Source organism: Lemur catta, chromosome 2, assembly GCF_020740605.2.
Source record: "Lemur catta isolate mLemCat1 chromosome 2, mLemCat1.pri, whole genome shotgun sequence".
NCBI classification, from domain to species: domain Eukaryota; kingdom Metazoa; phylum Chordata; class Mammalia; order Primates; family Lemuridae; genus Lemur; species Lemur catta.
The window spans coordinates 3,176,283-3,191,202 of record NC_059129.1 but is presented as its reverse complement, the minus strand read 5'-3'; the positions used below and the strand labels follow the sequence as shown (position 1 = coordinate 3,191,202).

The 14,920-nt window shown below is 55.5% G+C and overlaps 1 protein-coding gene across 2 annotated transcripts in view; it reads left to right on the top strand.

Annotated features, from left to right (window-relative positions):
- Window positions 1-242: 242 nt before the first annotated feature.
- Window positions 243-14,920, top strand: part of SRL (sarcalumenin) — a 35,110-nt gene continuing 20,432 nt past the window's right edge. For both annotated transcript variants that reach the window (XM_045542453.1, XM_045542452.1), the window contains exon 1: window positions 243-319. In XM_045542453.1, coding sequence (XP_045398409.1) covers window positions 259-319 — 61 coding nt within the window. In that variant the 5' untranslated portion in view covers window positions 243-258. The remainder of the gene's footprint in view (window positions 320-14,920) is intronic.

Below are 14,920 nucleotides of genomic sequence, written 5' to 3'. Positions count from 1 at the left end.
ACCCCCACCCTATGTGTCCCATGTCATGTGATCCCAGGGCTGCTGGGGGGTAGGGGGAGAGAATGCAGCATGGCCCTGCCTTCCGGGGCCGGCAGCTGGGACGGTGGAGGCCTCCGCACAGCCTGCTGGGGTCTGGGCGTCTTCCCCACCGTGCCCGCCCAGTTGCCCCAGTGACTGTGTGACCCTTCTCCCCGGCCCCGCCCCACCCACGCCCTATAAATAGAGGTACAGAGCAGCTGGGCTCTCTTGGCAGTCACCATGAGGGTGCGGGTCCTGCTCTGCTGCCTGGCGGCTTCGCTCCTGCTCTCAGGACAGGCAGGTATGTCCCACCCTGGCACCGGCCAGGCCCAGACTGCACCCCCAGAGCTCTCCCTGAGGTTTCCTGTTTCCCGGGCTGGGCCGGGTGGGGCCTGCAGCAAACCCCTGCTCCCTGCTGGTCTCACTGTCCTCACCCTTCTCTCCCTGCGGTAGAAGAGGAGCAGGTGCTGGGGAGAAGGGCAGTGATGGCTCGCAGAGAGGCCTGAGAAAGGGGAAGCGGCGACCTGAGAGGGGCGCCCAGGCCTGAGGCCTAAGCTGGGGGTCAGAGAGAGGAGTGGCCAGTTGATGCTGGGGAAGCCTCTGAGACGGACAAAGTGACGTAGTCCTGGAGCTGGAGGTTGTCAGGTGACCCTCCCGCCTGGTGGCAGATGGGCCGAGGCCTGGACTCCAGCTGGGATGGGTTTCATGATTGAGGAAGAGGGGACACGATGGGCAAAGTTGGGGTCGTTCTGGGAACAGTGAGGCAGAGTTGAAGGTGGTGTTTTGAAAGGATCCAACACAGCTGGCGGTCGGGCTGGGGACAGGATTGGGCAGAGTTCAGGGGAGGGGTGGGAGCCACTGTGGAGTGGGCCCTCTGCTGCTCAGGGGGCTTTCCTGGTGGGCTTGGCCCCTGCGCCTGGGCTCCCTGTCACACCTCAGCACTCTGGGTAGCGGGGGTGGTGGCTTGGGTTGCATGGGGGTTATTTATAGGCTGTGGAAGGGACACCAGATCATTTTGCCACCTCTCTAGTTCCCAAGGCTCTTGAGGCTGGGCTCCCCTTTGGGATGCTTTGGGACTGCTCCAGGGATCCCCCTAGGAATCCAGGACTGCCGCTTTGTCTTCGCCTGCCGTGCCGTCTACACTGGGCCCAGCCCTTGGTCTTTGCACCTGAGACCATGGGGGCCTGGAGTCCAGCCTCTGGTCTCTGAGTCTGAGTAGGGGCTGCAGGGCACAGTCCCAGCATGGAGGGCAGGCAGGGGGCAGGAACAGAAGCCATTCCTTTGGGGGTTTCAGACGTAAGGTGGGGGGCTCCAGCCGTTGCATGTGCTGGGCCCTGCCCTTGTCTGCCCTTGAGTTAATTTGGGCTCTGTGGGGCTGCAGTGGCTCAAGTGGTGAGTGTTCCAAGTGGCTGTCAGGTGGCTAAGTATGGAAACAGCCGTGTAATTGGATCCCGAGCCCCAGGCCACTGCCACCCTCTCCCCTCGCAGCCCCTCCTCTGCTCCAGCCCAGTCCCGGCCCAGCTGCCACCTCACTGAGCTTCCACATGGCAGGGCCTCGGGAATTTTTAGCCTTTTAGGGACATCCCTTATCTTTCCTCCCACCAAGAGAACTGGATATCTGGAATGTTCCATGGGGCTTGCTAGGGCTCTTGCTGTGGGGAAAAGAGGCAGGCAGGTGCTTTGCGTGGACGTCCTTTCTCTGTACTCCCTTTCCTTCCCCGGCCCCGCCATGTGTGTCTGCCTTGGGCCTGGCTGCCAGGGTGGGAGCTCCCCTGCTTTCTCCTGCCACCATTTGGGCCGTAGATTTTATCACTAATCTGCTCCAGTTGTAGATTGCACACTCCCCCCTGCTCCTGCTGGGAGGTGCCACCCACAGGGCTGGCTTCCTCACGCCCCCATAATGACAGCATTCCCTAGTGGTCTGTTTCTCCCCGGAATTGTGCCACCCCAGTAAATGCCACCCTACCCACAGGTAGCACCTTTGCTCCTGACTTCTTCCCACCCCAACGCTGTGTCTTTATTTCCCTCCCCACTGTGTTCGCCCCTCGGCTGGGTGGCAGCAGATGTCACTAACTCCCTCCCCACCTACTGCCTAGGGTGGGGCCCTGCAGAGCTTCTCTTCCTTCTTTTTTCCCCATGCTGCTCCCATGTCCCTCCAGACCGGGCAGTGGGCTCCACAGTCCCCTCTTCTCATGCCCCTGTGAGGAGCTCGAGTGCTCTCCGTCACTGGCCATCAGTCACTAGCACCAATACTAGGACTGCACCCCCCGACCTGTCACCCTTGGTCTTGTGTAGCTGCCAGGGTCCTGCTCTTTGTCTCGGGCACCTGGCTTGGGGACAGGCCGGTTCAAGGATGGGGGAAAGAACCCTAGAGATGGTTTGGTCAGTCTCCTTGTCCAGGTGAGGGAAGGAAACCGAGAGAAATGAAGAGACTTAACTGAGGTCAGGCGGTAGGTCAGAAGCAGAGGCCCACCTGGGCCAGGGCTGCTCTCAGGGTTCCTCTCTCCGCCTGGGCCTGTCTCTGACAGCCCCGCCTGCACTCCTACACCTCTCTCTGCCTGCCAGGTGTGTGTGAAGGGGGTGAAGTGGGGTGGTGGGTGAGGCCGCCCAGGGGAAGCTTCCCCAGGGTTGCAGGGTGAAGAGCTGTGCTTCCCGTCTCCCCTGAGAGTGGATGGTGCCGAGAGAGCATTTCTTTGGGTTAAAGCCATTGATGTTTATTGCTAAAGGCTGAATTTGGGGCATCTTTGCTTCCTGTTGTTCTTCCTGGTGCTTGATACAGAGATGGGGGACCTGCAGATTCTGTGTCCATCCGTCCTTCGTCCCTCCTCCACACTGCCCAGCCCTGGATTGCAGACTTGCCAGTCTGCTCTGCCCCAGCCCCACCATCCTCATGGTGTGCAGTGGGTGCCTGCTGGGGTTGTCCATCTGTGAGTTCCCGGGGCCAACCTGCCCTGCCATGAGAGAGAGGGTGTGGGGTGACTCAGGACACCACCTCCCCACCCACCCCAGGCTGGTTATTTCCAGAAAGAGGCCCATGTTCCAGTTTCTTCCATAGGGCAACTCAGCTGCTACATCCACCGTGGGAGGGCTGCTGAGAGAGGGTAGTGAGCTCAGGGGTCTGGGGGAGGGAGAGGCCCCAGAAGCCTCTCCAGCCCCCTGAAGCTGCATCCCTGCTAGTTCCCTGACTCCTAGCTCGGTACGGCTGGATGAGCCCGGAGGGAGCATCTAGTCTCAGTTTCCCATGTTGAGTTTGTGGAGCACCAACCTGGGATATGACAATGGATGCGTCTCCACCAGAAAGTGACACCTTTCTTGGTGGCCTGTGGAACTGCAGTTTGGGAAATACTGGTTTTGTCCTACATCATGGTATTACAGTGAAGGTCAGATGGCTTGTTCATTGTAGGCCAGAGCTGGAATCCAGGTCTCTGCACTCCTTGGCCAGTGCTTTTGCCCCCTCATCCCCCGAGGGTGGTCCCAGTGAGGCCAGTTGCATCTAGCTGGCCGTTCGGTGCTCACTGGCTGTGGTGGGCTGGGAAGCAGGCTAACCCCCAGGGACACGGAAGGAGGACAGCTGTTTCCTGTGGGGCCAGGGCTAGGTGCAGGCTGGAACAAGGGTGGCGGCCGGGGGAGCGGGAAGGGATGGGGTCTGCTGCTGCAGGCTGCCGGTGTAGTTCCTGGGCATGTTCCAAACGCAAATCCAGGCCTGCTCGTGGCACAACCCTGATGTGTAAATACCGCTCAAATATGCAAAGCCCTTTCTCATTCAGACACCACGCTGCATTTCATCATCCAGGAACTCATCCCACATTTATTGGGTCCCTACTATTGTTTAGATACGGTTCTAGGGGGATCAGGCAGGCATTTTTCATCCTTGTCGTGCTTACAGGCCAGTAGGGGAGATAAGGCATCTTCCATCTCACATGTAGCTGCACCTGTTCAAATAACACACACGTAAGTGTCACAAGGGAGGTGCAGGACAAGTGAGGTGGGGTTGAAGGAAGTGAGGAGGTCATCTTGAGTTGAGTGATCAGGAAATGTTTTACAGATGAGGGAACACATGAGCTGGGCCTTGAAGAAAGTAGGCTTCAGAGGTGGGAAGACAGCAGGAAGGGAATTCACGTAAGGGGAACAGGAGTCAGCAGCGTGCGGCTCTGGGGAGAACCAGGAACGGGGCCATCGTTCTGTCTCCCATAGGGCAGGCGGACGCAAGTCGGGCCAGGCGATCTATTTGGGAGTGGAGACTGGGCTGAGGTGTGAAGGGCCTCGCTGTGGGGCTGAGGGGAGGGCTGTGGGAACATCCACCTGGCTGTCGTTGGGAGGAAGGGGTGGGAGGAGGGGAGGCTGGTTAGTCGGCCGCGGCAGAAGGTGAGTGACGGGGCGTGGGCTCAGGCGCTGGGTGGGAGAGGAGAGAAGGGCAACTTGGCAGGCGCTGGCATAGAATCCACCAGACTCCTCGCCCTGGTGAGCTGGGGCAGGGCAGAGGGCCCCCAGGCTTCATGGAGGTCACTGGAGGAATGATCTTCCCGGAAAAAGAGACCAGGAACAAAAGAGGGAAGAACAGATTTTGAAAGTTCAGTTGGGTCGGGAGGTCTGTAAAGAGAGACCTAGCAGTAGGCAGAGCGGCGGGGTTGCAGCTTACGAGGAAAGTGGGATGGGAGTGAGGCTAGGGGGCCGCTGGGGGGCTGCAGCAGGGAGACAAGAAATTCGAGGGCTGATCCTTGAGGAATGCTGGATTTGGGGAGCAGGAAGAGGAAGAAAATGATACATGAATTTCAGAAAGATGAGGAGACAGGCGCCCAGAAGCCACGGAAAAGGACATCATCTAGAAGAAGGGGTGGTCGACGGGATTAAATGTCACAGAGCTGCTGAGAAGAGGAGGTGTTGGTTTTGACAGCCAGGTCACTGACAGGTTATGAGCGGTTTGAGAGCAGTTAGTGAGGATGTGGAGGCAACGTATTTAGACGTAGAAACTTTTAGAAATTAGGTTTGGGAGGTCTAAAGGCCAGTAACAGTAAGCGGGAGTGGACAGGTTTGTAGAGGTAGAGACAAACTTCTTTCCACACTAGAGAAGACTAGTGTGTCCGTGGGCCAGCGAAGCGTCCTAGGGGAGGGAAGGATTGAGGAGTGCGAGGGAGTGTGGGAGGTGGGGTGGCCGAGGTGTCGGAACACCGAGGGGACCGGGGAGGCCTGGGGTAGGTCTTGTGGAAGGCGTGCTGTGGCTCTGATGAGAAGCCTTGAGGGACCTCACGTGGGTACCATGCGTTAGAGGTGGACGCAGTAGCCCCAGTGCAGCAGGGTGCACGCTGGAGAATGAGGCTGGAGGATCTTGGTCTACACCAGGTATTACTCCAGAGGACGTGGAAGGCCACAGAGGAGAAGGAACCAGACTGATCCTCGAGGGAGCCCTGTGGGGGAGGAAGGGGGCAGTTGCCCCGAGTTGTATGGTACTGAACGGTAGGGCCAAGACAGGATCCTGGGCTCCCATGCTGGAGCAGAACTGGGCAAAGCCTGAGAGAGGAGGCCTGGGGGGTAAGGCAAGGGACCCATGTTTTTATCACAGTGAATGTCAGCAGCCTGCCCCTCAGGCCAGGGTGCCGGAGAGTAGAGGGCAAAATCCAACCCCGTGCTCCATCATCTAAGACATTTATTCAACAAATGCCTATTGAGGCTATGATGGCTAAAGCATTGTAGACTCCATTAGGATTCATTTTTTAAGTGGAAATTGGCACAGTAGGCATGTGGCCTGAGTGACCCGGTGACAGTTTTGGTTCTTGTCCTTCCTTGTGGAATGGAGACGGGCACCACCTCAGGTCCTCCTTTGTGATGCCTGTGCCCTCTCGTGGCCTATCTCTGGGACTCACTTGGGGTGAGGGGGATGAGCGAGAGGGACGAGCTGACCAGCTGGTGTCTGTTCTCCCACTGGGAGTCCCGCTCCGCAGAGCCCCGCCCTGCCCTCACCTGCCATCTCAGGAGAAGTTTGGCTGGGAGGAGTCTGTCTCCCGACCCTGCATCCAGTCCACCTGCTTGGCTCCTTTCTTCCCTCTTGGTGGCTCCCTTCCCTACCCCATTGGCACCCTGCTCTGTCCTCTACTCCCTGCTACCAGGACACACAGAGCTCACTCCATGGGGGGCTGCTGGCCAAACTTCGGTGCCACTTTTCTCAATCACTCTTTGTTTCAAAGGATTCAGAAGAATTTTAGCTCAGGGTATCTACCTCTAAGGTGGGATTTCCCATTTGATGGGAAAAGTCTTCCCCGAAGTTCCTAAATCACGACACAGAGGCAGTAACTAGTCCGCTGGTTCTGAGTGCTCAGGAGCTGGGCTGTAGAGCTGAGCTTCCCCCTCCTGAATGTGTGAGCAGATGAGTGGACGGATTGGAGCCCTGGTGAGCACAGCTGTAGGGCGACCAAACTGGACTTGCCCAGAGCTCCACAGGTCCCAGTCCCCTGGGCTCATCCCCAGCCTGGCGTCCTCGGCAGGAGGTGAAGGTGGTGGGCATGATGTGACCAATGGCATGGGTCCGATTTTGCTGATCCATTTCCTGGTCTGGATGGCCTGTGCTGTCATCCTTCTCTAGGATCAGGGAAGTCCTGTCCTATCTGCTTTCAGTCTCATCCCTCTCCAGCCCCAAAGATGGTTGTACTCAGAGTTGTACTCAGAGTCAAGGTCCCAGGTGTCCCACTCTGCCGCCTTGGAGACCTGCCTGCCAGTTGTCACTTCCTCACCCTCCCCACAGAGGACTTCCAGAGCAGCCGTTTCTGAACCGTCCAGTCTCAGGGTGGGGAGCTTGTGTGGCAGAATCAGAGCTAAAGTGCCAGAATTAAATGCAGTCATTCATTCAATTTAATTAATAATCAGAATTAAATCAATTTAATGTAGCCAGAATTAAAGTGCCTGAGCTATCAGGAGGTCAGACATTCACACTTCCTAGCCCAGGGCCTTCCAGGGGCCTCCTCCCCGCCAGCCCTCCAGCCCTCCCCTAGCTGGTGCCCAGTGGTCCGATTCTGAGGTCATCATGAGACCGCAGTGCTGGGCAGGCAGCTCCTGCCTGGTGCCATCCAAGGAACCTGTCTTTCCTGAGATCACTCCGTCAGGACCACAGGAAAGCACTGTCACCGTTGCTGCATCCAGCTCCAGATCCTGGGGCCCCGGAGGACTGTGGATGGGACAGTGGCCTGGGTGGAGTGAGCCTCCCTGCTCGTTGCAAGGGTGTTAAGAAATGGAAAGAGGCTTTTCTCTTCCCCTTCCCTTCCCCAGGGTCCTTCTCCTTCACAACCTTGAGAGGGCTTGACACCTCTTCCCATTCAAAGTATACAGAGCACAGAGTGAGTGCAGGCTGTGTGGCCCACCCTGGGGAGAGAGGAGAGACTTGGCCAGAGTCCTGAGGAAATGGGAGGTGCGGACTTCGCTGGGGAACCCAGCCTGAAATGTTGGGGAGAGCAGGGTGGACTTGGATTAAGGGTGAAGGGCAGGATGTGATCAGACAGACGCACGCGGGTGAGACAGAAGCTCAGATACGCAGGAGCTGAGGGAGCAGGAATGGGACATATGACAAGTAGGGGTGAGAGGTGAGGTGACCGTAAGGCCCCTCCCCATAAGGCCCAGCTCTCAACACCTCCTCAGCCCTGGGAGGCCTTGGCCAGGCCGCACTGTGCAGGCAGTATGGGTTGTTTCTCTGCCCCCACGAGCCGACCTTCTATTTGGGGAGATGACACACACTGAAAAAAAATGTAACTAACACCCCCCCACCCCCCCGGCAGCCTACGCTCTGGTTGAAGTTCAGAGGATGGCTGGGAAGGTCGGCCTCACTGAGGGGCAGGGTTTCAGCCCAACTTGGAGGGAGGGGACTATCCCTGGATTGTCACCTGTGACAGGACAGGGGCTGTGCTTTTGTTTAATTTGCTCATTTTGCATCACTGGCACTTAGCACAGCACAGCGCTTGGCTCATTGAAGGCGTTTAATGATGTCTAATGAATGAGTAGATGATTTGTGCAGGCAGTCAGAGACATCTGAAGATGGTGATCAAAGCCAGGAGGTAGAGAAGCTCAGGGCATTGCACTGGCAAGGATGAGATGAGACCAGCTCGGACTAGAATGTAGGGCTCGTGTTCGGGGGAGATGAGGCCACCCTGATGGGTTGGGGCCAGTTGGGAAGAGCTTTGAATGCCGAGTCAAGTTTCTGTCTCCCTAGGCCCCAACAGACTCTGGCCTGTTCCCTTCTGGCTCGCCCCTGCTCCCCTCGTCACTCTCAGATATTTTTTGATCCTTCTAGAGCAGGGACTGCACTCTGAGCTCAAACAGGTGCAGGCAAAGTCTGGCCTGGAGTTCTGGGCTTGTAGGAAGTGGGTTGTTCTGGGAGCTTAGCCCAGAACCAAGCCAGGGGAGAGCCCTGGGGTTTGGGAGCCCCCTCCCCCATCATGGGATCACTGCCCAATCTGCAGCCCCTGGTCTTCCTCCAAGTGGCCATTCGCCATTCGGTTAGGACCTAGGCCAGCCCAGTTGTCTACCATAGCATTTTCCCTAGATGGCAGTAGGTAAAGCCTTGACAAAGCTGTTCCTTGGAAAATATACCTCTGATGTGCATCCGATTTGCGCAGTGCTTAGGTCCTGGCACGACTGCACCCACCAGAGAGGCCTCTAGCCAGCTTGTTGATTACTCAGTTTTCTCTGCATTTCCTCCTGCCTTTATTTCAAGTGTCAGGTAGTAGAAGATTACTTATTTTTCTAGCACTTACCCAGGACGTCAAGAGACCAGCAGTGCTTTCAGGGACCTAGGAAAGGTCTGGAAAAAATGGGGGAAGGGCCAAGCACCCGCCCTTCCGTGGGGGAGGCCATCCTGTCCTGGGGCTCTCAGTAGAGTGAGCTTGGGTAGAAGCTGTGGCAGTGATAGGGGTCCGGTGGCGAACCCACCTCTTCCTGAATCTTTTCCTGCTTTGGTTTTCTTTCCGAGTTGGTAGTTAGGCCGGTGGCCACTCTGCCAAGTACCTCCTCGCCTGAGGCTGCCCGTGCAGTGGCAGAGCATCCCCATGTAGGGACACCAGGACTCAGGAAAGTGCTGGTTTTGTCACAAATAAGCCACCAAGCCGCTGACTATCTTTGCACCTGCTTCTTCACCCATAAAATGGTGGCCGAGCATGGTGGCTCATGCCTATAATCCTAGCACTCTGGGAGGCCGAGGTGCGACAGGATTTTGAGACTAGCCTGAGCAAGAACAAGACCCAGTCTCTTAAAAAAAAAAAAAAAATGAGCAGCATGGCACTTGCCCTATTTACTGCATGGGGCCGTTATGTGGCTAAAATAAGAAAATGGCTATTGGATGCTTAAAATATTTTTTGATATCAAATACTTTGTAAGGTTAAATGGACTGTGTCAATAATTATAGGCTATCACTGTTGCGAGTGTGCTGCAACTTGACATTTGCCACCAGTTTCCTCAAATATCATGACACATGACCAACCAGGGGAATCCATCAGCTTTGCCGCTCCTGCTCAGGGCTGTTAATATCCTTGGGATTCTCTGTCCTCGGAGAGCTCATGAAGCAGGAGAGGAGACAATCCGCTCCTGGTAGGAACAGGGAGCCATATAAGGCAGACATAATCAGGGACTAAAAATAAGTAGCCTGAGAGCACAGAGGAAAGGAGAGTGGTTGTTGGGGGAGGCTGGAGCTAGATTTCAGGGCGTGTGGACCCCAGCATGGTGGGGCAGGGACTGGGGCCGTGGGCTGGTGACATGATCGGCTTAGGGTGCGAGGGTGTCGGCAAGGTTTCGTAAGGCTGGGTTTAGGTGCTGGTTTCTATTTTATTTCTTGTGACTCCTGTAACAAATTACCACAACATGGTGGCTTAAAACCAACAGAAATCCATTCTCTTACAATTCTAGAGGCCAGAGGTCTAAGATCAAGGTGTTGGCAGGGCCACACTCCCTCTGAATGCTCCAGGGGGCATCCTTCCTTGCCTATTCTGGTGGCTTGCCAGCAGTCTTGGCATTCTTTGGCTTGTGGCTTTGTCACTCCAATCTCTGCCCCTGTCAACACATGGCTTTCTCCCCTGTCTGTGTGTTTCTCCGTGTCCTCTTCTCATCGTATGAGGACATCAAGGACTTTGGATTTAGCGCCCACCCTAATCCAGTATGACCTCATCTTAACTAATTACATCTGCAAAGACCCTATTTCCAAATAAAGTCATATTTTTAGGTTCTGGGTGGATGTGAATTTTGGGGGCCACTGGTCAACCCACTACAGTTCCTTAGCTTTGGACCCCAGATTGTTTAGCAGTTGCTGGCTCTGAATGTGCAATTCTTGTCTCTCTCCTTGATGATAGCCTTTCCCTGGGTAGAGGTGGCACCTGTTTCCTTGGTCCTCTCTGGTCCCACAGCCCGTGCGATTGCCCCAGTGGCTAATTTGGAGCTCTGCTGACACACCAGGGCAAGTGTGTTGAATGAATGGATGGACAGCTGGTGGGGCAGAGAATTCTAGGAGGCAGCCGCCCAGCCTAGCAGTAGTTCTAGGGAGGACGGTGGCCGCCTGGGTTTGGAGAATTTACCAACCCCTGGGGCTTGTGCCTTAGATACAGAGTCAGTTAGAGGGTGAATCCTGAGGACACAAAGGCCTGGTTCCTGGGTGGTTGTGTGATGTACAGAACAATGCACTGAGAAGCCAGAAACCCACAACCAGCCTGCTCTGCCACCTTAGGCTCAGCTGTGTTTCTTCCTGAGCCTCCAGAGCCCCAGCCCTACACAGTCTTGGCCCCTGGGCACAGCAGGAGCCAAGCAGGGGAGTGTGCAGGACATGGGGCACCTCCTGATCCTCTGCAGAAGCTGCTTGGAAGAACGGACTTCTAAGTGGATTGTTTTTGCATGTTGCAGAGAGGTTCACTTTCTGTGGCCTCCTCCTTGCCAGCAGAAGGGGTTCCCCACTAGAGGGGTGGGGTAGCTGGATCTTCTCATTGTGGGTGGCAGGCGTCCCCAACCCTGAGCCCAGGATGTCTGGGCAGCTCTTGGAGCTGGTCACTGTGGCTCATCCTGGTTCTAGAAGGGAGCAGGGGTGAGGAGACTCCACCTCTTTCAAGCCCGAGGGTCTTCAAGCCTTTTCAGAAATGTTCACCAGTGATCAGGGAGGCCTGGTTTTAGGAACCCTATCTTCCTCCTTAGACTGGTGTTCCAGGCTCTCCCCAGTGTGGGTGGCCCCCTAGTCATCAGCACAGCCATCATTCCCCCAGCTCACTTGGCTCAGCTCCTGTAGTCTCCTACCTGAGTGACCTCCCCGCCAACCGTGGCCCAGCTCACCTCCCCCCTGCAGGCAGATCTTACTGTCTTTAAGAGGGGAATCTTCAGTTCAGCAATTCAGTTCATGTGGCTGTCACATGATGAGAAGCTGGGAAGGCAGCTCTTCTGGGAACATTTAATCATGAGAAATAGGCCTGGAAAGATTAAGTGACTTGGCCTGAAGACACACCACTCCCAGGCACCTCTCTGGTTCTGAATCCTGGTCCTCTCCAGCCTTCTGGAACTCTTTGCCACTGAGTTGAGGGAAGTTCTTCTATTTTTGCCACACCACCCACCCATCCACCCATCTGTTCACCCACCCATCCATTCATCTACCCATCCACCCACATATCCATCCACCCATCCATCCATCCATCCACCCATCCATCCATCCACTCACCCATCCATCCAATGGCGTGGCCTCCAGGTCACCTTAGCGTGTTGGCCTTTCCTTTGGTGAGATGGGAGCCACTGGGGGGTGTGCAGAGGAGTGATGCCCCATCACTCTGCCACTGTGTGGGGACACATGGTGTGGGAGGGATGGAAGCAGGGAGCTCAGGTGGGGGACTTCAGCAATCCAGGTGACGGATGACAGTGGCTGGGCTGGGGGAGAAGCGATGGGGAGCAGCAGGGTGGTGGTAAGAAATGGTCAGACTGAGGGTATAGCATGAAAATAGGCAACAGGTTTAATTAAGGTTTTGGAGAAAGAAAAGAATCAAAGACACTTCATTATTTTTTTAAACATCTTTATTGAGTTATAGGTCATATACTGTACAATGTGCCCATTTAAAGTGTGTAATGCAGTAGTTTTTAGTAGATTCACAGATATATGCAGCCATCAGGACAGCCAATGTTAGAACATTTTCATCATCTCAAAAAGAAATGCTGTACCTTTAGCACTCGCCTTCCATTTCTCCCCCAACCAGCCACTCGTCTCCTCTCCCCCAGCAACCGCAGTCTCCTTCTGTCTCTGTGGATTTGCCTATTCTAGACTTTCATGTAAGTGGAATCACACAGTATGTGACCTTTTGTGTCTGGCATCTTTCACTCAGCATGGTGTTTTCTAGGTTCATCCATGCTGTAGCAGGTGTCACTGCTTGTTACACACCCGTGTGGCCTCTAGGAGCTCATCATCTATGGAGGGACATAGGCCACATAGGTGCCAGGTACCTCAGGAACATGGAGCAGAAAAGGAGTCGGGGTCACGGGCCTCTCATGGGATGGGGCCTCACAGCTGAGATCTGAAGTGTGAGCTGGAGTTAGCCAAGGCCAGGTGGGGGAGGGATGGCAATGGGGACTGCACTAGGAGGCCGACTGGAAACCCACGCTGCATGAAATTGGCTTCTGAAGGAGTGACTCTGCAGGCCTGCCTTGTGTGTCCTTCTGTTCAGCATTGGTCCAGGCCTGGTGGGCACCTAGAAGGTGTTAGGCATAGCCCTGCCCTGGAGATGTCAACTTAGAGGGGAAGATGGGACACACATGCGCCCGCTAAGGTCACCACCACAGGAGGCAGGGTCTGTGCTTTATCACAGCTCAGTGTGGATGGTCATGGACACTGAGCAAGTTGGGGGCCAGAGAGAGGACCCCGTGAGGCCCAGAGCATTAAGAACCAGAAAGCATCACCAAGGGGGCGGGTATAGGTGGGGCCTGTGGAGAAGCGGGAGGGCATCCGGGCAGGTGGCGGTGTGGGCCATTGCAAGACTTATTTGGGGTTGGATTGTGTCCCCCCAGAAGATATGTCGAAGTCCTGACCCTGGTATGTCAGAATGTGACCTTATTTGGACATAGGGTCATTGCAGATGCAGTTGGTTGAGATGAGGTCCTGCTGGAGTAGGGTGGGGCCTAAAACCCATATGATGGTGTCCTTACGGGAAGGGAAGGGACAGGTACACAGAGGAGGAGGCCCTGTGCAGGTGGAGGCAGAGACTAGATTGATGCTGCTACAAGCCAAGGTCACCAGAAAATGGCAGAAGCTAAGAGGCAAGGATGGATTTGCCCCTACAGGTTTCAGAGAGAGTGTGGCCCTGCGGACACCTTGACTTTGGACTTCTGGCCTCCAGAACTGGGGAAGAACAAATTTCCGTTGTTTTAAGCCACTGGTTTATGGTACTTTGTTATGGCAGCCCCAGGAATCGAATACAAAACCGTGTTCAGTCTTCAGTGTAGGAAGCCGAGAGGGACTCTTTGGGAGGCTGGCCTGTGAGATCCTCAGGTGCAGCCTGGAGGTGGCCATGGGTGGCTCTCAGCGTTGGCCAGGGAGGGTCAGCTGAGGGACAGCGTGTGCAATGCACACTCGCTCCAGCCCTGCCCTTGGCTTTAACCTTCCTCGCTCCGGGGGAGCCCACGGGAACTAAGGGGTAGGTGGCCCGCCCTGGCCTTCCGTGTGGCTGCGAGGCTGCCAAAGGAAAAGAAAAGAACATAATAGCCCAGTGGCTCCGGGGCAGCAGGAGCCTTGTCCAGTTGCAGTATTTGAGTAGATGAGACAGAATGCAGGGAGCCTGGGCTTTTGGTGACACCAGGTCCACCAGGGAAGGAGGCTGCTGTGGGGCTTGACTGCCTGTAAGGATTTCTCCCTGGGGTGGGATGTCCAGAAGGGAGACCCATGGGTGGCCTGAGGGGGTGGGAGAGAGCCTGAGGCTCACCCAGTACAACATGTCCCCATGTGTCTGAGGCTCAGGGGTCTAGGGCACTTGGGGATGTAAACAGGAGGCCCTGGCAAGGCTGCTCCCAGGGCAGACGTAAGATTTCTAGAATGGTTCCCCTTAGGGTGGCCTGGGTGTTCTAGATGTCTTTGCCTGTGGCATTCCAGGCTCTGGAGTGACAATTCAAGGACAGATTTGCTCTGGAGGCTTTGAGAGCTCGTTCTGTTTGTGGGGTACCAAGGGGGTGTTCTTCCCTCTTCTAGTGGCCCAGACTCTGGAAGGTTCTTCTGATCTCGCCTTCTTGTGGCCTCTGCTGTCTTGAACTCAGAGAGCCGAGAGCTGTCACACAGCTCTCCTGGAACCAATTGTCCTTTGTCTCCTGGTGATGACAACAGCGAGACCCTCCCTGCATTTTTCTGGTGACACTGGGAATACCGCGGAGTTAATAGGGAACCCGGGGAGTGTGAACCTCACTGGAGTGCTTGGTAGAGCGTCCGTCAGTGCTGTGCTCAGGGAGCCAGGCCAGCGATGGCTCCACGGTGGCCACCCGGACACAGCCCCCTGCCCGCGCTCCCGGTAGGCTGCCGTTTGTGGGGACAAGTAGGGAAATGGTGAACAATTCCAGGAGTACCAGGCCCCGGGGAAAGGGCACGGCAGGACCATAAACACCTTGGAAACGTCAGGGAGAAGAGGAAGTCGTATTTGTTGGGGACCCCTGTGGGAAGACCACCCTTTATTCCTTGCTTTGTCCCAACTCACTTGGCAACTTCTGGCGGATTCTTTTTCCTCTCTGGGCATTGGTTTCTTCATCTATAAATGAAAAAGTTGGGCTAGTTAATTTCTTTTTTTTTTTTTTTAAATTCTCTTCATTGAGAGCAGGCGCTAGTTAATTTCTAAGTTTCCTTCCAGTTCTAGAAGGCTCTAATGAAAAAACGAGGATAGGATAAATAATACTACATGATTTAGGGCCAAGAATGTGAGGACCCAGCAGTGGAACC